General features: G+C 45.9%; 2 protein-coding genes across 3 annotated transcripts in view; one reads left to right on the top strand and one right to left on the bottom strand.

The window, feature by feature from the left end:
* Nucleotides 1-284: 284 nt before the first annotated feature.
* On the bottom strand, nt 285-26277 carry LOC121563470 (ARF GTPase-activating protein GIT1). Of its 2 annotated transcripts, XM_041875384.1 has the most exons (20): nt 25889-26277; nt 19551-19684; nt 18299-18411; nt 17812-17917; nt 17430-17516; nt 17081-17211; nt 15099-15193; nt 14633-14675; nt 13772-13798; nt 12520-12568; nt 11942-12014; nt 11048-11145; nt 9919-10030; nt 9254-9381; nt 7899-8051; nt 4175-4255; nt 3785-3861; nt 3343-3519; nt 3116-3179; nt 285-2880 (listed from the first exon to the last, which is right to left on the bottom strand). In XM_041875384.1, exons 1-20 carry the CDS (start codon nt 25938-25940, stop codon nt 2665-2667), a joined length of 2016 nt encoding a protein of 671 aa, XP_041731318.1. In that variant the 5' UTR covers nt 25941-26277; the 3' UTR covers nt 285-2664. The 2 variants fall into 2 exon arrangements, with proteins under 2 accessions (XP_041731318.1, XP_041731323.1); XM_041875389.1 differs by lacking the exon at nt 13772-13798.
* Nucleotides 26278-26901: 624 nt separating this feature from the next.
* LOC121563461 (ankyrin repeat domain-containing protein 13B-like) overlaps nt 26902-27993 on the top strand; it is a 32590-nt gene continuing 31498 nt past the window's right edge. The window contains exon 1 of the mRNA XM_041875375.2: nt 26902-27422. Coding sequence (XP_041731309.2) covers nt 27270-27422 — 153 coding nt within the window. The 5' untranslated portion in view covers nt 26902-27269. The remainder of the gene's footprint in view (nt 27423-27993) is intronic.

The following is a 27993-nucleotide window of genomic DNA, read 5'->3' as shown; positions in this document are numbered from 1 at the left end:
AAGGGAATAGGGTCCCATTTGGGACACAGAGTATGCCATTACTATGTAATGAGCTGTGATTAAATGTTAAAGACTTCAGACATAAAGCTAACAACCTGTGAAATCATTCACACCAAGACGACAGTTAAAGTGTGACTACATGAACCAGAGAGCCAGTGAGAGAGACTGTAGTTTGTACAGTTTACCCAGAACGGTGCTTTGATACAACCTTTGGCTTACCTCCTGATGTAGGTTCCAAGCATCTCGAACGAAACAAAAAAATACATCAATTTAGGACAATTCACTTGTTTTTTTGTTTTTATTAGAAATGTACAGCTTATGAGTTTCCATTACGATTTACCTTTTTTAAATGTTCTACTTTTTACCGTTTTTACCTCTGTTAAAAGATATTCTCCCATCACTGATTTCCCAGGTAAAGAGGTGTGTGTGGTACGGGGCACAGTGCAGTGCCACTGTCTGAACAACATGATGACGAGTGTGTGTTCGTTGTGCATTGAATGCGGGATGCATATGTGAAAATGTGCACAACATGGAGGCAGACTGACGCGTCTAACATTCCCAACATTCCCACTAAAAAGGGACCCTATACTAAAGTGTCCACTAAGAAAAAGAAGGGGGAAAGGCGTAGCATTGTGCAAAAGCCCTTTCCCCTCAGACTTGAGATGAGTTTAGTGCTAACCAGCGGCAGACTTCAGACCCTATTCAGTTCCCCCCTCAGGCCTGAAACCCACCATGGCAAGCAGAAATAGATCTGATCTCCCAAACACAATACGAACATACAGCTTAATAAAAAAATAGCATGAAAATATGTTTATATATAGGCCTTTATTCTATAACAGGTTGTCTGAGAGGTAAAGGAGGACATCGTAATGGGGAAGAAAGTATTTTATACTGGCCCAGTGTGTCTGTGTGTGTGTGAGATGGTGATAGATAATCAACTGAGGGAACCCAAACAGCTACAACATCACTAAGCATTAAGCCAGTCTAGCAGGAGACGTGCAAAGGCAATCGTGATTGGAACTTTACATTTGACAAATCTTTTGGACCTGATTTGACGGGGAACAGATAAAAGATCTCATCCCCCTACAGGTTCATTAAATGTCGTGAACACATGAGAGCACAGTCAGGCGGATAGTTAAACGAAAGGGACCCCGTGGATAAGTGAACATGGGTCAAGCTGACATGGAAGCCCTTTCAGGTGTCCAGGATCACACAAGCCGTGTGTTTGGGTCCAAATAGTCCCTCCCTGTTTCAGTTAGTTTTCATCCATTTAGTTCCTAAATAACATGACCCAGATCCATCTAACAGACGATCACTGAAGTCCTTGATGCGAAGAAATCAAACTAAATACGTGGAGTGCTATGGTCGGCATGTGTCACTTAGCTAAGTGTGACCGTTCATTGGTTTAGCACAGTATAAAACAGGGCAACTTTTCCCAGTGCCCCCACAAACCTACAGCAAGTGCAGTTTGTCATTTTCACAAAACATTTGTTCCCAATCTAGCTACTCTGCCTCGAGTTGGCATATGTTTAAGAGCAAGCTTTGTATGGATCCCACTGTAGTGCCATTGAGATGATGAGCTTTATCTAGTGACTGAAGCAGCCAATGGCTGCATAATATATTCACTTCCTTGTCATGCCGCTACCAGGGCTTTTTCTACTGATAGCATATTCTACCCCTTTCCTTCCCCTTTGGCTACTGACATATTAGAACATGACAGGTAGAAACCAAAAAAATCTAGGAAATAAAAACTGAAATGTCACCCGGGAGGAATTGGACTGCTCCAGGAGTGTTTGAGGACCATTTCACAAGTTAGTGTTTGTGTGTGTGCATGTGTAAAGATCCAGTCAGACAGAAGGCGAGCGAGTATTCTCACAGCTCTCCCTGGTCCTCTAAACAGGAACCATCATACATGAGACGACTTCAAAATAAACATAAACATACATGATCATGTAATTCATGACCGTAAAAATAATACAAAACAATGGGCATAATAATAATCACAATAATTCCAGTGTAAGTGTTTTTTTCTTAAATCAGTCATTCTTGTCCCCAGAGGTACAGGCCAACAGATTGGTATAAAAAACGAAACCAAAAAAAAAAACATGAAAAGAATAAGGTCCAGCCTGCCTCTGTCTCATGAGGGTTTGAGGCGCTGCACAGAGAGGGGTGTTGAAGGGATCCCCCCCCTCTCCAAAGGAACGATGGAGTGAGATCATAGTGAGATGATGAGAGCTGAGCTGCTGTGTCCATCCCCTGCATGTGATTACTGTCTCAATGGTCCACACTCCTCTTCCTCCTTAGAGTCCCCTCCCCCGCAGAACTGCTCTCTCTCAGTCTAGTAGTGAGAGCTGCAGCCATTTCTCAGCTTCGTTCCATTGTAATATAATATTACCACCTGGTCTTCCCCCGCTCTTCATTCTCTACCTTCAATTCCTCTCATTTCATCTTTATTCATCCTCAGAGATCTTTTCGGTCTGCAGCCAATATAGCTTCTCCCCTTGGCTGGCATTTCCCTCTCCCTCGCGATGCCAACCTTCCAAGTCTCGTTCATCACTTGACTAGGAAGCTTGGAAAACGATGCTACCACCATCCCTCTCCCCTCCCTTTGTCAGTCTTGCAGCCCCCCTTGCCACTCCCCTGTCCGTCCCCTCTCTACCCCCGTCAATGTTTCTTCTCGCGGGTGGTGATGGTGACCAGTTGCTTGGCAGCCTTGGCGATGTCATAGGCGCACTGGATGACCTGCTGGGTGAGCAGCTGGTAGTCGACGGCGGGCGCTGACAGTTCCGAGGGTGCCGCCTTGCGACACTCCACCTGGAGGCGGGAGGCGCTGGACGCCAGGAGGCGCAGAGAGCAGTGCACAGCGTCTAGAGCAGGCCGCTGAGGGGAGACAACACTTACTGCTTAAAGCTACAATCCATATTTGGTCCCCAAAAAATGTGCAGTACATATTCTGCTGTTCTATCATGCATTAAAAAAAAGTACTTTTAAGCAACTTCTTTGTTGTTGTAATAATAAACAACAAAAACAACAACAATAATAATAACAACGTTTCACACAATACGGAATCTTTAAGGAAATTCTAGAAAGAGAGAGACAGAGCGCAAAACCTTACCTTGGGAAAGAGAGAGGCCATTTCAGTGACAGCAGAGTGGATCTTCTCAGAGCATGGAATGAAACTGGGTAACATAAGACAACCTCTTGTTACCACCATAGATACAACGTAAGCCAAACTCAAGTTACCACCATAGATACAACGTAAGCCAAACTCTTGTTACCACCAGATGCAACGTAAGCCTCACCCGACTGTGTCATGGAGTGAGTCTCGTAGTCAGGGCCTACCTGTCGTGTTTGAACTCCTGTGCGGCCCTCAGAAGCTCCTGGATGTTTTTGGTCACCTGCTCCGTCTTGAGGATGACGTCTTCGGTGCAGGGCAGGGTAGGGTCTGGCTCACCCCCTTCACCCCCACCCCACTCCTCAGACTCCCCCCGGCCCTCCTCTTCACTGCTGCGCCCCCTACTGTAGGACACACACAAAATCAGTACAATCTCTACATTAGCCTGCAATTCCCACATTGAGATGAGAAGAGAGGTAAGCATCTCTGAAGTAATCACCAAAGTAAATATGTCCTTGACAAAGACTAAGTCAGCCAGTCTGCTAGATGTCTAGGTAGACCCTCGAGCCCGGCCTGTCTGCCCCCGCTACACGTTGGGGGAGACTCCAGAATGACCCGGTCACTGGCCAGCCATCTGCTCTAGATATCCCTCCACCACCCCAGACTTACCTTAGCGACAGCTCATATGTCTGAGTGTTGTCATAGTCACTATCAGTACCACTGCCGTGCTTCTCTCCTTTAGGGCCCTGTGGACAAACAGAACACCTTATCAGCATCAATGGTAGCAGTAGTGATTCTAAAGGCAGACATCAGTGAGAGTATGGCAAGGCATTTATTAACCAAACAATAGCAAGCCATTCACACAAACAATTACACTAAGCCTCAATATACAATCCTCAGCCATGTATCAGCTCATATTGGTGTATAAAACAGTGTCAGCATTCATAAGACGCCACTGAATGTTTCAGCCGTCACGGTCTGGGGTTGGTCGCGAAGTAGCCTGGAAGTCACAGATGAGTTGACCAACTGTAAAGGAGGACGACAGCCAGCCAGTCTTACCATGTATCTCCCCATCTCCATTGAGCCAGAGAGGTGCGGTCCTCCATAGGGTGTCGGACAGCCAGGACCCCCCTTCCTCACCTGGAGGTGGGACAGAACGGGACAGGAACTCAGAGGAGGACGAGAAGCAACAGTGGAACCGCAGAAGGAACACCGCCTGACAATTATTTTTAGTAGGAAGATTCCAATCAAACACTAGGATACGCTATCCATTCTTGAGCAGAGTCAGCTCAGCTTTGTGTGGGGAGATACTAGCCCATATGTCGAGGTCAAATTAGAATTTTTTTGTCAAATAACTAACTAAAACTCAACAGCCAAACTGCCGAGCAACTTTCCCCAGGACAGGCTTATACTGAAAATGTAGTCAGTGAGAGTACAACCCAAGTTGACTGGAATTCAAAGGAAATGTGTGAGTTTTGAGCTAGGTCCTGCCAAGTAGTTAGTGAGTCACTATCCCAGACCAACTCACACACAGGAGTACATCATTAACATTAGCAGACACACAAACATACTGTCTGACATACACAGGAGAAGACAGAGGAGCCGGTTATCTTTCATTAGCTTGCCTCACATCACGTCTCCTCTCTAGCCACATTCACAATAGATGACCTGACCAGTAGCCGGGGCCCGTATTCATAAAGCGTCTCAGAGTAGAAGTGCTGATCTAGGATCAGTTTCGGCTTTTACAATGATAATAAATAGGGGGGGAGGGGAGGGGGTCCCTGATCTTAGCTCAGCACTCCTACTCTGAGACACTTTATGCAGGCCCAGACAGTCAGTACAATTAGACACAGCTCACTGACATAAGGGCCTATGCTGTGAGTTATCCCAGAGAGTATGGCCAGTAGGACACTCTTGGACTCACTGTTTTATAGTGGAGAGCTAACTAGATGAAGACTGATCATCTATGTGAATATTTGTATGCTGGCATATGCTGTATGATACACAAATAATGTCCATACAATGAAGTCTTCGTCATCTGTGCTTTTCAACAGAGCACTGGGTTTTACCACTGTGTGGCCCAAACTGTACAACTTTTAAAAGGGGCAATCTGGGATTGGTAAATCCATTTTTTTACTTTTAAATTAATGATATACAGTATAGCCATATCATCATAAAAAATTACTTATAAATGCCTTATTAGCATCAATGCGAGACATACACAGAAAAAACACATAGTAAACAACTTATCTAGATATATCCTAGCATATAGAACTCTCTAGGTTCTATAATTATTAGTTTTTTTTAACATTAACAAACTACACAATAAGAAATTGTGCATTTGCTAATGCCCTACAAAATACAAACTAAAAAGAGACATGGAAAAATGCATGGATAAACCAAACTGATATATGCATTGGGATTTTGCATCACCCGCATGGATAATGGAATGTAAAGGTTGGATGCAACAATGATCACAATCAAAGACAGACAGGATAGACAGATGGATGTACACAGAATGCGAGCAACAGACAGACAGAGACAGGAGTCAGGACAGATGGACAGACAGACTGACTTTACCTCCTGGCTTCCTATGCAAGTCCCATACCAGTCAGAGTGGCTGGAAGCAGGGGAGAGTGAGTGCGTGCGTAAGTATTGCATCAGCTTAGAGCGCAGACAGACTAACACGAACGGTGGCCGTGTGCAGCTGGTGCGCAGCAGGTGGCCGTCCTATCGCCTCTGACCACAGAACATCGGCCGTCATTTTCTGTTCATTTCCACATGTTGAATTGCCACTGTTTGTCAACACACCCAACAGGTGATCCAAGCACTGCTGACATTCGTGTAGGTCTGCCTGCCCTCTTAGTTCCACTGTGACCGAGTGGGTCAGTGACTAACTGACACTGACACAGTGCCTTGAAGGATCCATTGAGAAGTGTGTATGGCTATTGGCTAACAGTGCAGGTCAAACCACTAACATTCCTCATGCTTGTGCTGCACACACTAGAGGTAGGGAATGGGAAAGCTATGATACGGGAGTGTCTAAGGTTAGGACATCTTCACTCATCAATGGTGGGAAAGCTACCTGCCATCTTAGCTTAAAAACATGACTTTCTACACACAAAGAAGCCTCAATCAGAGATAAACTCATGTAAAGTGAGTGGAGGCGAAGAGTGATTTGCTACAGTGCCGAAGGCTCAGTAGAGGGGCTAAGCAGTGTGTGTGTGTGTGTGTGTGTGTGTGTGTGTATTTGGGGCGGGTGCGTGCAGCATCTGGCCCAGAAAGCATAGAGCCAGCGGTAGAGGCTGGGGGTCAAAGGGTTAGGGGTTAAAGTGGAAGAGCACTCCACTGGTGAGCGGTGTGTGCATGCCAGACAGCAGTAGAGGAGATAGGCAGCAGTAGAGACAGGGAGGGCAGGTGGTACATCACCATCACCATGGCCATCTGGGGGCCGTAGCGTTGCTCACACTTACACTGGGGTGCAGAGGCTGCAGGCGGTCCGTCAGGGAGTCCAGGCCCGGGGAGTGGGAGTGGGGCTTGGGGGTGGCGGCCCCTGGCTCGTACATAGAGAAAGCCTGTCTGTCCCTCCGGTGGGCGGGCGCCGCCGAGGACATGGCTAGGCTGGAGTGGTCCCCTCCCCTACCTCCCCCGCCTCTCACCCCCCCTGGCCAATGTGCCGGGCTGCCTCCTCCCCCGCCTCCCAAACCGCCAGCTCCCCCTCCTCCTCCGACCTGGCCCCCCCGCAACGCACTGTTCTCCGTCTGCATCCGCGAGATCTACGGGGAGAGTCACCTGAATATGTCAAAGGTCACACGGAGAAGCATCCACATACACAGGTACTGTACAGGGAGCATCATTTAGCTAGCCACATACCAGGTACGGATGGAGGTAAGACTATAATGGGGATAAAGGGAGTCTATAGGCTATCTATAGTCTATACTGATGGGTGGATATAAGGGTTAAACTGGCTAGTCTGTGGATCTAGTGGGTATAACTACATGCTGGGTTCTCTTAACCAAATAAACATACATATTGGCAGTACTAGGGGTTGATCTTTAGAATTTTGGAAAATAAGAGAACTACACATGCATGGTTTATTGAGGTGTACGGGGGGTTTGGGGTTGCTGCTCTAGCCCACACTGTGTTATTGTTTTACCTGTATGTACCTGTCAAACTATCAACACTGGAAGAGAACTACTGTGCATTTTCCAAGTGTGTGTGCAGGGGCTGACATTTGTGTGAGTCTAGGGGCTGGTATTTCTCCTTGTGTTAGACATGAGTGATGAGTGATGGGATCGACATGGGACAATAGCTCAGGCATTCATGAGAACAAAACAACACCACCACCATGGAGACGGAACCAAAACAAAGTGACAAAATAACGAAACCTGATATTTGACACACTGAAGAACAAACTGCATTGCTTACACCAAAACTAACAGATACTGTTCTGAGCTGCACACTTAGCTTACTACAGTATAAGGACAGCTCTGGGCACAGAGTAGACCAACACTGATAGTGATAACACACTAATATACTGAGGCAGAAAGGATCCATCTTCCACTAACTTGCGAAAAAATATAATTAGAAAAGCACATCTTGGTGCATAATAACACATCAACATTTAGACATATTGAAATTCTTCCCGTCTTTCTACCATGCATGCTTCCCTCCATCCTGCCCTCCCTACTACTTTACCCAACTCTCTCCCTCTCTACTCCCTCCGTCCATCCCTCTATCCATTCCTCCCGTCCATACCTCCATCTTTATCTCCTCTCCCTACCTCTTTCTGCAGCCGGTGCAGCTCTTCACTCAGGTTGTTGTTGATCTTCATCAGCTGCTGAACTTTAGCCTCGGAGGAGGCCAGGGCCTTCTTAACCTCCAGGTACTCCTGCAGCGTGATGGGCCCGTCCGACAGGTCCGACGAGTCCATGCTCTGAGGGGACAGACACAACATAGAAATATAATTAAAACGCTCAATCTAAAAACACACACACAAGCATTCTGGAGTCGTTTATGTGGGCTATTGTCTGAGCAATAAGCGGCACTCGATTTCATCATCACTCTTAGCAGTAAATGGAGAAGTCTGAGCACAGCTTAAAATAACTATATTTTCACATTCAACACTCAAACCATATTTGAGAAATCTCTTCTCAACTGGAAATGACTATGAACAGCATCCACATCCATTCACAGCTCAGCCATATCTGAGAAGCACAGAGCTCCTGTCTGTATCACACCAGAACAGAGCTTCTTCACACAGTAGACCTTCAATTCTCATTTTACAGCAGCTTTTCCACCACACCCTGTGGCTGTGGGTGCCTGTTTTAACAGGGTTTCCACCCCCCTCTCCTCTCCCCTCCTCTCCCCGCCCTCTCCCCTACTCCTGCACTCCCTCTCCTCCCCTGCTCGTAGAACAATGCTCCTCTGACTGGAGACCCAGAATAGCTGTGATATCACTGTGGAAGTATGTGGCAGCAGTAGCAGCACTGCCTCTCCCGCAAGGCATGCTGGGACAGGCGGGGAGGAAGATACTGCTGGCTGCTGGGGATAATACTGCAATCACTAGAAGAAGCTAAGAAGAACTATGTGCTGATTTAGGACCAATTTTGCCTTTTAGATCACAATGAATATGATTACATGGACAGTGGGGACCTGATCCTAGATCAGCACTTCTATTTTGAGACGCTTGATACGTATGGACCCTGATCTGAAGGGTCTCTAATAACTCAAAGCAGGACTGGGAGCACAGGACCCCTTCCTGGTCACTTTGCTCAACCCCTTCCCTCCTCCATTTATCTCAGTACACATTTTATCCATCTATATACTGGGTTTAAGGGGAATACTTTGGTATGTTGGCCTGTAGAGAAAAACATAGCACAATGGTTTGCAATGGAAAAAGAAAACAAGCGCTTCTTATTAGGCCAGTTCGAATAGTACCTCCCCCTTTCACTTTGTTTCAGGCTGCTTGGTGCCTAGTGAACACAACCCAGGGGGTGTATTCATTAGTGCAAACTGGTGCAAAACGTTTCCCATTGGACAAATTCAGGTAGGTCCCTCCTCGTTTGGCCCTGTTTGCTTCTGTTTGATGCCTAATGAACACAACCCTGCCATCCTTCTGTGCCCTTCACTCCTCACCTTGGCCCGGTTGTTGCGCTGTGTGTTGTTGTTGTTCTGAGTGTTCAGCTCACTGTCCGTGTCCTCATCCGACGCTACGCTGTCGTAGTCATGCTGGTCGTCGTCGGCCCCCAGGTCCAGACTAGAGTCTACAGGGATGGATCAGAGCAACAACATAGGCCCTGGCTCAATCTCAATTCATCTTTCCTCGATTCCTCACATACTCTCTCCTCGCTTCCTTCTCAAAATGCATTGGAGAAGAATGTCCTTGGGGAGGGAACTTTGACCTTTTCCTCGAATACGGTTGAGAAGGAGGCGAGGAGATAGGATGTGAGGAATCGTAGAAAGACGTATTGAGATTGAGACACAGAAAAATCAGGATAACTACAGCTCAACTCAACTAGTGATGACCTAACCATGACACAACCAGGCAACCCCAACCCCGCCATTTAAAATACATCTCAGTAACTTCTCCTTTTCACTCAAACATTGCAATGGATGGATTGACTGAAGTGCGTGCTAAAACAGCTTAATGTCCAGAGCACATTTAATTCATAAACACCGCGTTTGAACTGGCTCAGTCCCTCTCCTCTCCCCTCTGCTCCCCTCCCCTTCACTCCTCCTTTCCTGTCCTCTCTCCTCCTTTCCTCGGTCCTCTCCTCCTCCACACCTCTCCCCTCCCTCACCAGTAGGGCTGCTCAGGCCTTTCCCCTGTTGCCTCCTCTTGGCGTCACTCAGGATGTCGATAATTAGCGTTGCGAACTCACGAGCGTTGAAACGGGCCAACTTCTGTCTACCCTGAAAGAGAAAAAGAGGCAGTTGAGTACTCAAAAACCCTCCGACGCATAGACATAGGTTTACAGGAGCAAAATGAGTTCAGACATTGTTGGTGTATTATTCAAGCAATTGGAGTCACAGTCTCTGGTACTGCAGTCCTGTGGTCACTGGTCATGTGGTGTGGTGTGGAAAAGCACAGTCATAGGGGCTACAGTTGATCATAGTAACAGAGTCACACACAAACACACTAAACATTGCACCTTGCAATTTGCATGTTTGTGTTTGCATAAGGGGACAAAAATACAGGCTTTGTATCCATGTGGTTTCAATTCTAAACACGGTCCAACCGTGAGCACACGGTCATCACAATCCATTTTCCTCAGCCTCTGTGTGTGCGCGTCTGTGTTTTCTCCCTCAGTCGCTCTTGCATGAAACAAACACACTACCACTGACCAGTCAGCTGTCTCCAACGCTATTCAATCCAATCCTAGCTGGGGATCTCACTGTGGTGAGGGTGCTGCTGTGTTAAGGCCTATGTTTACACTAATGAGCTAGCCAATGAGCTAGCCACAATCATACACACACCCCCTTTCGTTTCCCCTCTCCTCCACAGCTGGAAAATCTCTCTCTCTCTCTCTCTCTGTCTCTGTCTCTTTATCTCTATAGCCAGGGCAGAAGCTCAGAAATCCCAGTGCAGCCACAAAACTATTCATAGAATGTGATCTTTCATCCCTCGCTCCCTCCCGCTCCATTTCAGCCCAGACTTTATCTTTCTTCGTCTGCCCTTCTGTTCTCTTCTTTTGTTCCCTTTTAAAAATCTGTCGTGCTCTAGGAGGTTTTCCCGATAGTCCCTTCTACTGCCTGCCTGTGTCTCTGTGACTAGCATCACGTTCAGCCTGCTGTTATCACTAAGCCTACGCAGCAGTTGGAGAACGATAAATACGCATTGGAACTAAGATATTAGAGCATTTGCTGGCAGTCATCAAACATTACTTCGTTTGTTTTGTGTGTGTGTGTGATAGAAGTAGTGGTGGTTACCTGGTTGCGTGTGGCTGAGTATTCGGGGTTGACAGGCAGGAAGGGCACCGCGCTGCGCTCCGTCACCAGAGTACTGTGGTTCTGAGTCGTCAGCCACACTGGGAAAAGGGGAGGAAGGAGAGAGGAGGAGAGAAAGAGAGAGAGATATTATACATTGATGTGTGAGTGAGAGAGAAACAAGGTCATTTCAGCTGGAAGTTGGAACACACACAGCAACACACCCTGCCTGCCGCCCACACATACACACAGTACAACGCTCCACTGGAACAGACCACAGAACAGTTACAGACTTACACATTCTCTCCTCCTAGAATGTCCTGTTATACCTAGAGCTGTGTGTGTATGCATGTGTGTATGTGCTTGTGTGTGTGTCCAGCTCTCTGCCTCTACCCCATCCTGCTTACCTGCGGAGAGTCTCTGTCAGACAACGCAGTCTGCGACTGTTCCTGCTTCTGAGAGAGCGAGGGAGGAGAGTGAAAGAGAGAGACTCTTCCTCACCAACTCGCTCTCTCCTTCTCACTCGCTCCTTCTTCCCCACTCTGTCTCCCTCTCTAGTTTTTGACCTCACCCAGTGCCCTTTTACAGACTTTGTTTATGCGTTTCCTCTCTAAACAGTGACTCCTTCTCCCGGGAACAGCCAACTCTGGGGCTGTGTCCCACATGGCACCCTATTCCTTTTATAGTGCACTACTTTTGACCAGGGCTTGGTGGAAAGTAGTACACTATGTAGGGAATGGGATGCTATTTTGGACGCACCCCCAGAGTGGCCCAAACCGATCGCATGACTCAAAAAGGCAAAGACAGAACGAGGCGCAGGATGGAGAGATCTAGAGAGAGGTGGAGGAGAGGGAGAAGCAGGGGATGGGTTCCACAGGAGAGGAGAAGGAGTCTCACCTGCATCGTTCTCCCTGCGGTCCACTTCATCATACACGTCCATGGCCAGCTCCTCAAACAATCGATTGTTCAGCTGTCACACACACACACACACACACACAGGAAATGTATGGGATGCCAAGACCAAGACAAACATAAGCAATGCATGCCAATGGAGCAAATACCAGCGAGGGAAAAATATATACACACACACACACACGGTTAGAATAATAGTCCAACCTGCAGGACAATCATGTACAGCAGTACTGTCAACACAAACAGTAGCACTACACTAAAGGGCTCAGTCCTTTTGCTGCCTGGGCCAAAGGAGAATTGATTATACCATACACAGGAAATGGAGAAAGTCATAGTCCTCTGTCATAGACAATTAGTGTCACTGATACAGACATGGCCCACTGCTTCAGTTTATTATCAGATCAGCTCGCGTTCTGGGTCGTGCTCATTAGGCACCAAATTGAAAACGTTTCAAAATGTTTTGCCTTGTGTCCTAATGAACACAACCCAGGAAGTCCACCAGACAGATAAAGCCTTAACTCTAACCCAAGGCCCCTACCCTTTGACCACCCAGCACTACTCACCGCTTGCAGCTTCTTCTTAGCTGCCTTGGCCAGTTCTGAGAGGTCCAGGCTACGCAGAGACAGACAGACACAATGCCACAATGAAACAACCACAGACACGAACAGAGAGAGAGAGGGGTGAGGAGAGAAAGGTGGAGATGGAACGGTGGGAGGGGTGAGACAGGAGGTCGTCAGGTCATGGAGCGAGGGCCATGCCAGATAATCAGGTAAAATATATAGGTAACTGCCAAAATAATGGAAACAATTGAGTAAATGAGAGAAGTATATTGAAAGCAGGTGCTTCCATACAGATGTGGTTCCTGAGTTAATTAAGCAATTAACATTCCATCATGCTTAGGGTCATGTATAGAAATGCTGGGCAGGCCATTATTTTGGCTATGCCCTCATAGGATGACAATGTCCCCATCCACAGGGCACAAGTCGTCACTGAATGGTTTGATGAGCATGAGAACGCTGTTAATCATATGCCATGGCAGTCTGTCACCAGATCTCAACCCATTTGAACACTTATGGGAGATTTTGGAGCGGCGCCTGAGACAGCGTTTTTTTCCACCATCAACAGAAACCCCAACATTTGGGAAATTTCTTGAGGCAGAACGGTGTCGCATCCCTCCAATACAGTTCCAGACACTTGTAGAATCTATGCCAAGGGTAGGCAACCCTGTTCCTGGAGTACCGCAGGTACTGCTGGAGTTTCTTCCAACTAGGCACCACACCTAACCAACTAAGCTAATTGATCAGTTCAGTGATTGCCTAAATTCAACACACCTGATCTTCCAGGTCGGTGAAATGAAAAACAGGACTAGAGTTGTCTACCCCTGAACTATGCCAAGGCACATTGAAGCTGTTCTGGCTCATGGTGGCCCAACGCCCTATTAAGACACTTTATGTTGGTGTTTCCTTTATTTTGGCAGTTACCTGTAGCTCCTTCAATTTCAGTTTGACAACAATCAAAACGATAGGCATAAGTACTTGTATTATCTAAAATGAGTCCTGGTGGTCTAGATACAGTAGCCAACCTGATAATGGCATAAAATACCAGCCTCCTATTTAAAAGCAAAGGGCTCTCATCACTGTTTATTGAATCAAGACATCCTAAAAGTAATACTACTATATAAAAAGGTAGATAGAATATTACAGGAATCCCTCCCTCCTTCCCTAACACCAGCGAGAAGATGATGAGCACATGGGATAAAAGAGGAAAAAAGGGGGGATGTTGAAGGAGTGAGAGCGAAAGAGAAAAGAGAGATACCTCTGTGTCGGGCACTTAGGGCGAGCTCTGCCTCCACAAGCGCAGCAAAGATGGAGAGAACAGAAAACGAGTGAGCGAGACAAGAAAGAGACAGGTAGAAAGCAATAGAGAGAGAGAGAGAGAGAGGGAGGGGGATAAACCCCATAAACACCAGGGCCCATATTCACAAAGTGTCTCAGAGTAGGAGTGCTGATGTAGGATCAGGTCCGCCTCAGTCTATATAATCGTCTGAATTATTATCTAAGGTAAAACTGATCCTAGATCAGCTACTCAGACACTTTGTGAATACCGCCACTAGTTCTCCACTGCTCACAAGAGTAGACTCCCAGAGTATGGTACAGTATAGTACAGAGTATAATACAGTACAGTAAGAACAGTGTTGTAGAAGTCTGTTGTAGCTCAGCAGACAGACATACAGTCAACATCATTAGTGTGCCAGGGGCTTTCGCTCCTCTCTCTAGCAGTACAGACTGACTAACGGCAGGGCACAACCTACTGGTCAAAACACTGCAATACACCTAGCCACTTCAATTGTCCCAGAATATTACATGGTATTCGTAACATTTCATTGTAGATTCCAGACAATCAAAGGCATTGTCAGAATATCATGTCACGTGAAAGACAAAAATACATTATTGGGTGGTTTTACAGACATAGATTAAGCCTAATACTGGACTAAAAAGCATGCTCAATAGAGAATCTCATTTGAAAACACTTTTTAGTCCAGGATTAGCCTTAATCTGTGTCTGAAAAACCACCCCTATGTATAATAAATATCAACCACCATGCAGATTTATAAATATACTCCCCACACCCTCCCACCCAATGTTGACCCTGAACACATGACCCTTCGACACTTACCTGTCAGCCATCTGAGGAATTATATAATGCCCATTCTTGTGATCTGCAGGATAGAGTAAAATGGAGTGAAGTCATTGTATTGTGTAAAACATTCATTGGGTGAAAGACGCCTTACTAGTTAGGCCTAACAGTGGGTCCATACTTGGAGCGGTAATCAGCGACCTAGCAACCACCAACCAGTCATGTTCAATGGAAGGAGGAGACACAAAGAGAAACACAGCGACTTAGCGGTCAGCGATGAGAACTAGTGAATAGAATTGAAAATGTCCCAATATTATGCAAATGTAGGGAGAGGGCAGGCAGCTCTTGTTAGCCAGCTCTGACATTGGCCAACAACAAAACTGCCGTCATGATAGCTGTTTGAAGGATACACCCACCGAGCGAGATCTCAACGACTTGATTGCTGATTATCGCTTCAACTCTGAGCCCTCTGTAAGGTCCTTGGCAGGGGTAAAAGGTCACCTACCAGGGCGTCGGCCACACAGGTAGAAGGCCAGCCTGTCTGTGAGCTCGTACTGACACTCCACCAGCCGCTCTGCCAGCTCCACCTGGCCCGCTTGCCTGCCACAAACACAACGATCAGATCCTATAACTGTATATACAGTTGAAGTCGGAAGTTTACGTACACCTTAGCCAAATACATTTAAACTCAGTTTTTCACAATTCCTGACATTTAATCCTAGTAAAAATGCCCTGTCGTCTTAGGTCAGTTAGGATCACCACTTTATTTTAAGAATGTGAAATGTCAGAATAATAGTAGAGAGAATTATTTATTTCAGCTTTTATTTCTTTCATCACATTTCCAGTGGGTCAGAAGTTTACATACACTCAATTAGTATTTGGTATCATTGCCTTTAAATTGTTTAACTTGGGTCAAACGTTTCGGGTAGCCTTCCACAAGCTTCCCACAATAAGTTGGGTGAATTTTGGCCCATTCCTCCTGACAGAGCTGGTGTAACTGAGTCAGGTTTGTAGGCCTCCTTGCACGCACACGCCTTTTCAGTTCTGCCCACACATTTTCTATACGATTGAGGTCAGGGCTTTGCGATGGCCACTCCAATACCTTGCCTTTGTTGTCCTTAAGCCATTTTGCCACAACATTGGAAGTATGCTTGGGGTCATTGTCCATTTGGAAGACTCATTTGCGACCAAGCTTTAACTTCCTGACTGATGTCTTGAGATGTTGCTTCAATATATCCACATAATTTTCCTTCCTCATGATGCCATCTATTTTGTGAAGTGCACCAGTCCCTCCTGCAGCAAAGCACCCCCACAGCATGATGCTGCCACCCCCGTGCTTCACGATTGGGATGGTGTTCTTCGGCTTGCAAGCCAGAGATTGGGATGGTGTTCTTCGGCTTGCAAGCCAGAGATTGGGATGGTGTTCTTCGGCTTGCAAGCATTTCTCCAAAAAGTACGATCTTTGTCCCCATCTGCAACTGCAAACCGTAGTCTGGCTTTTTTATGGCGGTTTTGGAGCAGTGGCTTCTTCCTTGTTGAGCGGCCTTTCAGGTTATGTCGATATAGGACTCGTTTTACTGTGGATATAGATACCTTTGTACCTGTTTCCTCCAGCATCTTCACAAGGTCCTTTGCTGTTGTTCTGGGATTGATTTGCACTTTTCGCACCAAAGTACGTTTATCTCTAGGAGACGGAACGCGTCTCCATCCTGAGCGGTATGACGGCTGCGTGGTCCCATGGTGTTTATACTTGCGTACTATTGTTTGTACAGATGAACGTGGTACCTTCAGGCGTTTGGAAATTGCTCCCAAGGATGAACCAGAACTTGGCTGATTTCTTTTGATTTTCCCATGATGTCATGCAAAGAGGCACTGAGTTTGAAGGTAGGCCTTGAAATACATCCACAGGTACACCTCCAATTGACTCAAATGATGTCAGAAGCTTCTAAAGCCATGACATCATTTTCTGGAATTTTCCAAGCTGTTTAAAGGCACAGTCAATTTAGTGTATGTAAATTATAAGTGAATTATAAGTGAAATAATCTGTCTGGAAACAATTGTTGGAAAAATTACTCGTGTCATGCACAAAGTAGATGTCCTAACCGACTTGCCAAAACTATAGTTTGTTAACAAGAAATGTGTGGAGTGGTTGAAAAACAAGTTTTAATGACTCCAACCTAAGTGTATGTAAACTTCCGACTTCAACTGTATGACACAGCTTGCTGACACAATACAGCAGCAACAAAAAAAAAAACACACTGACTACCTTATGACAGTCACACACAAAACTGTGTGTGTATGTATACTATGTTCAAAAAGAGTGAACCAGGGGAGTATTCACAAGTAACAAAAACAAACATGGCCAAACGGGAAGGGACTACCTGAACTTGTCCAATAAGAAACCCTTGTTTTCCTTGCAAAACATTTTCCGTTGCAAAACGTTTCGCAACAGTGTACACTAATGAATAGACCTCTGTTGTAGCCTACCTGGCATAGTCCATGGGTGTGCGTCCGTTGATGTCCGGGGCTCCGGGGTCAGCTCCGTACACAACCAGCAGCTCTGCCTGCAGAACCTGGCCTGCCTTGGCTGCCACATGGAGTGGAGTGGTGCCCTTCTCCTGAGAGGACAACCACACACACACACAGAGACACACAGTCACATGCACGCACACAGACACACACACATCATTACTTCAAATAGGGAATTATGGGAGCACGGACACAGCATAGACCGATTGGACCGATGCTCTATAGCGGGGTTGTGAGTGTATGTGGTGAGAAAGTGGGTAATTTGCAGTAACAGGGGGTGGGAGGGTGGGTGTGGTATAAGTCTCACCGGGTGGAAGAAGTTGGCCTGTGCTCCCAGGGACAGCAGCCGTAGACATGTCTCCAGACTCCCTGTCCTCACACTGGAGTGCAGTTGCTGAGAGAGAGGGGGAGAGCGAGAGAGAGAGACCCTGTGAATCCCCTCCTTAGTGGTGTTTAATAGATCCACACAGTGGCTTCCATTAGTTATTCCTGTGGTGTCATTAAGGTGCTTCCTTCCTGCCTACAGGGGAGAGAAGAAGAAAGGCAGGCTCTGTGTGTGTGTGTGTGTGTGTGTGTGTAGAGCCTCAGTGGGAGGCAGCCCGGCCCACCAGCCATGGCCATGAGTGGACGAGCCCAGCCTGTGAAGGACGTCACCCTCTGAACCCTGACCTGAGGGGGTGGGGCCTCACCTTACTGAGGTCCTTGGTGGTAACACCGTCGTCATCGCGGCACGGCAGCTTGTGGACGAAGGATAGCATCTGGTACTTGGCGCGGATGAACTCGGACTTGGTGGGGCTGTGCAAACGCGCACACAAACAGAGAGAGGAGAGGGTTGGGACAAACTGGGTAAGACATCAACTGTATGTATGAATCATTGCTGCAGGAGACACCGAGGGGTAAATCCTCTCTGATCCCATAACAGTCTGATACTAGCTAATGACCCAAGGCTGAGCTGCATCTAACGCTTAAGCTTATTAGCCTGATCGGACTATAACAATTGACAGAGTGAAAATACATCTCTTGAGATCTTGGTGGGGGAGAGTGAGTTCCACAAACAGACACTATAGGTAAGCGGGGAATGTTCCCACCCAGGTCATCATTGTAAATGAGAATTGGTTCTCATCTGACGTATCGTGAAATATGTTGTGAAACGTGAAATAAATTTTAAAAACTTACTGGACTTTGTCCTGTGGGTTGGGTTTCCTGCGGCCGCTCTGCACCTGCGCTGGGTCAAGCAGGGAGTGCTCCCAAATCGAGTTAGCCCCATTACTGGCCAGGGTCTGCACCATCTAAAACACACACACAGACACAGACATAGACACAGACACACACACACTGGTGAGACACACGACAACACAGCCCTAACATGAAATGATCTAATGTTTGCTTGGAACGTCCTCTTAGAGCTAATCAAAGCCTCTTCCTGTGCCTGAGGCTGGTCTAGTGGGTAACGCCACCGCCTGCAACACTATACAGCGGTCTAAGGCACTGCATCTCAGCGCTTGAGGCGTCACTACAGACCCCCTGGTTCGATTCCAGGCTGTATCACAACCGGCCGTGATTGGGAGTCCCATAGGGCGGCGCACAATTGGCCCAGCGTCGTCCGGGTTTGGCCGGTGTAGGCCGTCATTGTAAATAAGAATTTGTTCTTAACTGACTTGCCTAGTTAAATAAAGGTAAAATAAAAATAAAAATACACCACCAAGCGTGGGTGCGAATCCCGACCCCAGCGCCACTCTCTGCATCTCCCTCCCCACTCATTTCCTTCCTGTCTGAATAAAGTGAAAATACAAAAAAATAAAATTTAAAAAAGCCAGTTTCTAACAAAAGTATTCTCAAATCTTATATGACCAGCAGCCAGGTAACACTTACTTTATATTAGTGATGGGGGGAAAAAAATAGATAGTTACATATCGCAATATTATTTTGGACGATAAATGTATTTAATTGTTTTTCTAGGTAGCGTTAGCTAGCGCTAGTCAGCTGTGCCTGTGCTATAGCTTGTTCATCTTCTTTTTAAATAGTGAGCCAACATGTTTTCAGCACTTTTATTTCCATGTTCGCTCGTCTCTCTGCAGCAGACATATAGTGAGCAATATGTTTGGAACATTCAATTCGCAATAAAATCGTATTATCGAATCGCAATACATATAGAATCGTGAAATCGCAATACATATCATATTGGCAATTCCCAGCCCTAATTTATATGTAGTTTATAAACTGTTAATTATTAGTTTATGGATATACATGTTATAAATCTGTAATAAACAGGTATAGGTCTAATACATTGGTTGACATGGGTTACTTGTCATTTAGCCGCTTGCCAAATACTGGGCTACTAGGCTACTTCTACACCCATCAGTAATGATCCCCAGTGCCCACTCCCCCTCCAGCCCAGCCCCCATCTTGTCCCCCCCCCCCCAGGTACCTGCAGCAGTGCAGGGGGCCAGCCGCTGTGCCGCAGGTGCTTGACGATGGAGATGTGGCGTCCCAGGCTGCGGTGCACCGAGCAGCACTCGTCACAGATCAGAACGCCCCTGTTGATGCTGGTCCAGCCCGGATCTGAAAACACAGAGAAAGAGAGAAAGATAAAGTGAGAGAGAGGAGGGAGAGGGGGAGGGTCATGTGTGTACAACTTAGGCTATTTAGCAAAAACCCACCTCTGACAACTGGCTACTAGGCCTAGCTCATCTCAGGTTCATCATTAGGCCTATAGCTTTGTTTTACCGGTAATAAAGTTAGGCCTAATATTTGACATTATTATTTACTGCACACATTTAAAATAATCAAATAGCCTACTGTGAGAGTGAGGAATAGGCTGACAGTTTGTCTGACGTGAAGTTTCAATGACACTCTAAAAAGGAGTTCTCGGGACCATGAAATCAACAAAACGCAAAGAAACGCCTTTATTATTAGCGTCATACTGTATAGCCTAAATACAAGTCTGACCTTTAAAATTCCAGTACCACCCAATTGTGCCTTTAGGTGGTAATGAGATCATCATACTACACAAGTCCAGAGTTCAGTGGGCACAAAGAGAACCATTGGCCACACAGTCTAGTCATTAAATTCCTTCCATATCCTTGTCTGTACATAATGCCCTGAATCTTTTCTACAACGCCCGGAAATCTGCCCCCTTTATTCTCTGTACCCAACGCACTAGAAGACCAGTTCTTAAAGCCTTTAGCCGTATCCTTATTCTAGTCCTCCTCTGTTCCTCTGGTGATGTAGAGGCTAACCCAGGCCCTGCAGCCCCCAGTATCACTCCTACTCTCCAGGAGCTATCATTTGTTGACTTCTGTAACCGTAAAAGCCTTGGTTTTCTGCACGTTAACATCAGAAGCCTCCTTCCTAAGTTTGAGTTATTCACTGCGTTAGCACACTCCGCCAACCCTGATGTTCTAGCAGTGTCTGAATCCTGGCTTAGGAAAGCCACCAAAAATTCTGAAATGTCCATCCCCAACTACAACCTTTTCCATCTAGATAGAACTGCCAAAGGGGGTGGAGTTGCAGTCTACTGTAGAGAGAGCCTGCAGAGCTCTATCATACTATCCAGGTCTGTGCCCAAACAGTTTGAGCTTCTACTTCTAAAAATCCACCTTTCCAGAAATAAGTCTCTCACTGTTGCCGCTTGCTACAGACCCCCCTCAGCCCCCAGCTGTGCCCTGGACACCATATGTGAATTTATTGCCCCCCATTTATTCTCAGAGTTCGTACTGCTTGGTGACCTAAATGGGGATATGCTTAACACCCCGGCCATCCTACAATCCAAACTAGATGCCCTCAATCTCACACAAATTATCAACGAACCTACCAGGTACAACCCTAAATCCGTAAACATGGGTACCCTCATAGATATCATCCTGACTAACTTACCCTCTAAATACACCTCTGCTGTCTTCAACCAGGATCTCAGCGATCACTGCCTTATTGCCTGCGTCCGTAACGGGTCCGCGGTCAAACGACCACCCCTCATCACTGTCAAACGCTCCCTAAAACACTTTAGCGAGCAGGCCTTTCTAATTGACCTGGCCCAGGTATCCTGGAAGGATATAGATCTCATTCCGTCAGTAGAGGATGCCTGGTTGTTCTTTAAAAGTAATTTCCTCTCAATCTTAAATAAACATGCCCCATTCAAAAAAGACAGAACTAAGAACAGATATAGCCCCTGGTTCTCCTCAGACTTGACTGCCCTTGACCAGCACAAAAACATCCTGTGGCGTACTGCATTAGCATCAAATAGCCCCCGCGATATGCAACTTTTCAGGGAAGTTAGGAACCAATATACACAAGCAGTTAGGAAAGCAAAGGCTAACTTTTTCAAACAGAAATTTGCATTCTGTAGCACTAACTCCAAAAGGTTTTGGGACACTGTAAAGTCCATGGAGAATAAGAGCACCTCCTCCCAGCTGCCCACTGCACTGAGGCTAGGAAACACTATCACCACCGATAAATCTACAATAATCGAGAATTTCAACAAGCATTTTGCTACGGCTGGCCATGCTTTCCACCTGGCTACCACTACCCCGGCCACCAGCTCTGCATCCTCCGCTGCAAATTGCCCATGCCCCCCCCTGCTTCTCCTTCACACAAATTCAGACAGCTGATGTTCTGAAAGAGCTGCAAAATCTGGACCCCTACAAATCATCTGGGCTAGACAATCTGGACCCTTTCTTTCTAAAACTAGCCGCAAATTGTCGCAACCCCTATTACTAGCCTGTTCAACCTCTCTCTTTCGTAACGTCTGAGATCCCCAGAGATTGGAAAGCTGCCGCGGTCATCCCCCTCTTCAAAGGGGGTGACACTCTAGATCCAAACTGTTACAGACCTATATCCATCCTGCCCTGCCTTTCGAACGTTTTTGAAAGCCAAGTTAACAAACAGATCACCGACCATTTCGAATCCCACTGTACCTTCTCCGCTATGCAATCCGGTTTCCGAACTAGTCATGGGTGCACCTCAGCCACGTTCAAGGTCCTAAACGATATTATAACCGTGATCGATAATAAACAGTACTGTACAGCCGTCTTCATCGACCTGGCCAAGGCTTTCGACTCTGTCAACCACCGCATTCTTATTGGCAGACTAAATAGCCTTGGTTTCTCAAATGACTGCCTCGCCTGGTTCACCAACTACTTCTCAGATAGAGTTCAATGTGTCAAATCGGAGGGCCTGTTGTCTGGACCTATGAAAGTCTCTATGGGGGTGCCACAGGGTTCCATTCTTGGGCCGACTATTTTCTCAGTGTATATCAATGATGTCGCTCTTGCTGCTGGTGACTCTCAGATCCACCTCTACGCAGACGACACCATTTTGTATACATCTGGCCCTTCATTGGACACTGTGTTAACAAACCTCCAAATGAGCTTCAATACCATACAACACTCCTTCAGTAGCCTCCAACTGCTCTTAAACACTAGTAAAACTAAATGCATACTCTTCAATCGAACGCTGCTGGCACCCGCCCACCCAACTAGAATCACTACTCTCGACGGGTCTGACCTAGAGTATGTGGACAACTACAAATACCTAGGTGTCTGGTTAGACTGTAAACTCTCCTTCCAGCCTCACATTAAGAATCTCCAATCCAAAGTTAAATCTAGAATCGGCTTCCTATTTCGCAACAAAGCCTCCTTCACTCATGCTGCCAAACATGCCCTCGTAAAACTGACTATCCTACCGATCCTTGACTTCGGCGATGTCATTTACAAAATAGCCTCCAACACTCTACTCAGCAAATTGGATGTAGTCTATCACAGTGCCATCCGTTTTGTCACCAAATCCCCATATACTACCCACCACTGTGACCTGTACGCTCTTGTTGGCTGGTCCTCACTACATGTTCGTCGCCAAACCCACTGGCTCCAGGCCATCTATAAAATCACTGCTAGGCAAATCCCTGCTAGGCAAATCCCTGCCTTATCTTAGCTCATTGGTCACCATAGCAACACCCACCCGTAGTATGCGCTCCAGCAGGTATATCTCACTGGTCATCCCCAAAGCCAACACCTCCTTTGGCCGCCATTCCTTCCAGTTCTCTGCTGCCAATGACTGGAACTAATTGCAAAAATCTCTGAAGCTGGAGACTCTTATCTCCCTCACTAACTTTAAGCATCAGTTGCACCTGTACACAGCCCATCTGAAATTAGCCCACCCAACTACCTCATCCCCATATTGTTATTTATTTTGCTCATTGCACCCCAGTATCTCTATTTGCACATCATCTCTTGCACATCTATCATTCCAGTGTTAATAGTAATTGTAATTATTTTGCACTATAGCCTATTTATTGCCTTACCTCCATAACTTGCTACATTTGCACACACTGTTTATATATTTTCTGTTGTATTTTTGACTTTATGTTTTGTTTTACCCCATATGTAACTCTATGTTGTTGTTTTTAATCGCACTACTTTGCTTTATCTTGGCCAGGTCGCAGTTGTAAATGAGAACTTGTTCTCAACTGGCTTACCTGGTTAAATAAAGGTGAAATAAAAATAAATATTAAAAAAATATGGCTGGGGCAAGGTTAGCCTACACCCTCAGGATCCTGCTACAATTAGGCTAAGCTAACGTGCAAATGTCAGAGGAACTAGATGGAGCATTCGTTTTTTTCTTCAATTGGTAGGCCTAAGAGCCAAGCCTAAGAGATTGGGCTGGTGCAGAATAAATACATGCAGAGAGAGATCTGTTCTTGAGGGACAATTTTGAAACAAATAGCTATTGGCAATACTCAACAAAGCATGCCTATGGTTTTCAAATATTGTAATCTATGAAAAGCAGCAATTAATTGTTGGGTTTGTACCCATGGCTGAGCAGAACAAAGCAGAGCGCTAAACCAAATGTTAAGAGTGGGAAGCAGGCCTCTTCCTTGATATAGGTTCAATTTATTGACACTAAAAGTTAAATCTCGTCATAATTCATGCTTCACAGAACAGCCCCATTGCTCTTCCTCACCATTTCCACACTTACTTCCACTTAGTGTGTGCAGTGCCTAATGTGATTTCATACGCATGTACTCACACAGACAGGCAGACACAGCGCATATGGGGCCACTCTCTTTTACCACTATATCTACAGCCAACACTACTGAAGGCTATAGCCCTCTCTTCAGTCTAGCATTCTACCACATGCTGTGGTGCCCATCACAACCCATAAAACTCTAATCATATTATAACAGAAAAACAAAAAGGCCTTATGAGCATACTGGCAGTAACAAATAGCCTATAGTGGCTATATGACTTCTACCACAATATGGAGGTTGTTTATGAGTTCAGTAGCTATTCCAGTGTGGAGGGTTGCAAGGAGTCACACACTAGTGGTGTGGTCAGCAGCTTGCTAGAGCTGCCACTGCCCAGAAGGGGAGGGGCCGCCGGGGCTGCAGAAAGCTGATAATAATAAAGTGCACAGTGCACACACAGAGTAGGTGTACAGGCAGGCCAGGCTAACGCAGGTAACTGCAGAGGAGTGATGGTCAGGAGTGTCATAAATCAGCTGGGATAGTGCAGAAGAGGCTCACAGAGCAGAAACACATTCCTGAAGGGAGAGCAGCTGTGAGGGAGAGAGCAGCTGCCATGCACACCATCCCAACCAACCCCCATTCCAAACTCTCCTCCTCCCCAAAACATTGGGGCAGGTGGGGCTAAATGTGCAAGGCCAAGGCTATGCCGGCCCGGGAGGGCCAGGATGCCATCACATCAGTTGTGTGGGCACAATAATGTTTCAGACAAACACAAGAGTTGGAGAATGTAGTCTTCATGATTTGCAAGTCAATTTCGGATTTTATGAGCAACTCATACTAAAACAATGCCATGAAGGATCAAGCTAAAAGTGTTTGGTTTTGCCTACAGATGGAGCAGTCTAAACAGGTCAGGGGTCCAGATTACAGGCACTCACTCAATCACTATTCACAACCTCTGCTAGTGCTAATATCAACGCCCCTACTCTGCGCCGCACTGTTTGCTAACCCATTGGCTTTGGGTAGTTGCAGGCAGCTAGCTAGTTAACTAACGTTAGCTAGCCAACTAGCTTAAACTACTATTTTATGATAATGTAACTAGCTAGCTAACTCAGTAACAACGTTCAGCTAATGTTCTTGTCTCTGAACATTAGCACACTAGTTAACTATCTACACATATTACAACATGGAATTCGTCACATTTATAAAAGTATTCTGGAGGAAGACAAGCCAAACTAGCTAGATGTAGCTAGCTAATTAGCCTGGCGTCTTCAAAACTTACCTAGCCAGTTAGCCCGTGTGGCCAGCTCAGTTCTAGCTACAGAGACAACTTTACAGGCAAAAAGCTGTGATAGCAAGCTATTCAAGTTAGACAAGACAGACACCCTTTCTCATTTGTTAGCATGCTAGGTAGGTAGGTAGTTAGCTACCAGCTAGATGTGGCAGTTAACACAACCAGTAACGTTAGCTAGCTAGCTATCAAGATAAATAAAAACAAACGTCTAACGTTGCTTGCTTGGCTAGCGAGCTAGTCAAGCAGGCGAAACAAATCTGCCACACTCAAATTCATCCACAGAATATGATTCTTATCAAATAAACCAAAGTAACTTTATAGTCACTTCATTTATCCACACGCACTGAAAATCCAAATGTCACTCTGTTTAAAGGCCTGACTAACTAACTGCCTGGGAACCTGCGCCGTTTTATTGTACTGACAGCAGGCACAGGCCTCCGCCGTCCCACCTCAATGTCGCCAGCTAGCCCATCTCAAAGACTAAAACAACGCATTGTTTCAGTTTTCATCGTACCTGGTGCACTGCAGTCGGCGCATACTTCGGTTCTGTGGACCTTTCTTGACATGTTTAGGGTTCCACTACAGCAGTGGTTGTCTATCCAAATTATATATAATGGATGCTCGCCCTTCCGAAGACCGTCTGCTGTTTCTCAATGCTGCCCTGAATCCCCGGAAGCCGGCGATGTGGTATTCGGCTCTCCCGGCCCGAAACTACCCCTTTTCCTTTTCTTCCTACCTGGTTTCAGTCCTAAACTCCGGATGCAGTGAGTCGCAGACCTCGTCAGTGGAATGATTATCACTGGCTAGCTCATATCTAGAGGGATATAAAACAATAGCGCAGACTGCATTGCCAATATCGAGACCCAAGTAGGCTAACTGCGCTCCTTCCTACCTGTCACTCGAATGCTCTCTCCCCCCTTCGCTCTGATCGCCACTCGCTCTCACCAATGCCCATGGGAATAGAGGTAGCTCTAAAATCATATCGTATTCGTCAAAGCTACACCTCTCTTATTCTAAATGTTCATATATTTAGCTAGGTCTCTGGATATTATTTATTTGATTATGTTTTGTAAAGCTTTATAATGGCTTAGGCTAGCCTATATCACAGACGAGGCTGTCGAAGGAAAATAGTGGTGGCTGGAAATGCAATTCTGATGTTTTTGACATTGACTAATCTGTAATAACATGGGGATAAAAGCAGGCTTACAAATAGCCAAAATAAATGTTCAGAGAGCTTCATGTTGCAAAAACATTGCCGTGCTATAGCCAAGGCATTGAGCCAATAGACAGCATCAAAGGTGTAGGCCTTAGGCTATTTGGATGTGATTATGGTATAGGCTAAACTATATAGGCTGATTCTTTCATTTATTCATATGAAGTGAAAAGTGATTTACTAACTCCTAATGACAGGTAGGTGGCGTATGTAGCCACTCTACGCGCGTGCGTCTTATACATCACTATCATCAGCATCCCTTATATTTGATTGGCTGCTTACATTTTATTGCGGGCTGTCATCACTATCTCGCAACAGTGCAGAGTGCATCTCACAGTCACCATTCCCTGTGATGGGAGGGAGCGGAGAATAGATGGGCGGCTGCCTCGCTAGTTTATTCAAGGAGGAAGAGAAAGGTATGAGAGGGGCAGGGCATGGAGAACAGAGGTAGGTTAGATTAAATACAAGTAAGGGATCTATTGCAGATTCTTCTTAGATCTAGGGCTGTTTATTTACTAGTCTTTATCATAACCAACGGACTGCAAGGGAAATAATTTACATGTTGTATTCATACTTTCATATTATAATGCGGAAGGCATGTCTTGTAAAGTGACATGTCACGACAGAGCGAGAATATGAGCAAATAGTCAGTCAGTAGCGAAGTATTTAGTGATAGGCGTATATGGAACAAAAAAACAGAGGGGAGAAGGCGAACTATGAACCGAAGATGATTTCTGCTAAGAAAACTCCGGAAAAGAGTCGTTATCCTATTCACTGTATGGTGTGGCACAACAAACATCGGCAGCTGGAGAAAGCGCTATCCGTGAACGAGCAGGTGAGGAGTCTTCGGGCGACACGTCCTAGTCTATCTGATCAAAAAAAGCGTGGGCCGTGCCAATACCATTTGGATAGGTTTAGGTTAAGTGTGCCATCTAGTGTGACCACAGTTCACAAACCGTGGGCTCGTTGAATGAATTGAACAGTAGGAGGTGGCGGAAGTTACATATGTTTCAATGAGTTTACCTCGAGATTGCAAATTAGCCGATGCCATGAAATACCGTAAACCTCGTTTGAAATGTGTTTCCAAGGTTGTCGTTCAGTGGGAATCAGAAAATGTGTCTAGGCTTTGCTACAATTTCTTACAATGATGTCATTGCATTTGGCGAGAACATCATGAACTTGCAACATTGTATCCTTCTTGAAATCATCTACTCTAGCCTACTCCATTCCATTACCATTTCCTTGCTATTTGTTACATTTTAGCAAGCTGTGGCTGTGCGTGTGTAAAACTGCTAGTAATACTATTGCGTGTTGTGTCCAATACTGTACCTCCCACCACCTAAATGAAGAGGAGGAAACCTTGGGAGAAAATGCAGATATAACGTGGGCGAATTGATGCACATTCA

The sequence above is a fragment of the Coregonus clupeaformis genome, chromosome 5 (assembly GCF_020615455.1).
Source record: "Coregonus clupeaformis isolate EN_2021a chromosome 5, ASM2061545v1, whole genome shotgun sequence".
Taxonomy (NCBI): Eukaryota; Metazoa; Chordata; class Actinopteri; order Salmoniformes; family Salmonidae; genus Coregonus; species Coregonus clupeaformis.
This window is presented reverse-complemented; position numbering and strand designations above follow the sequence as displayed.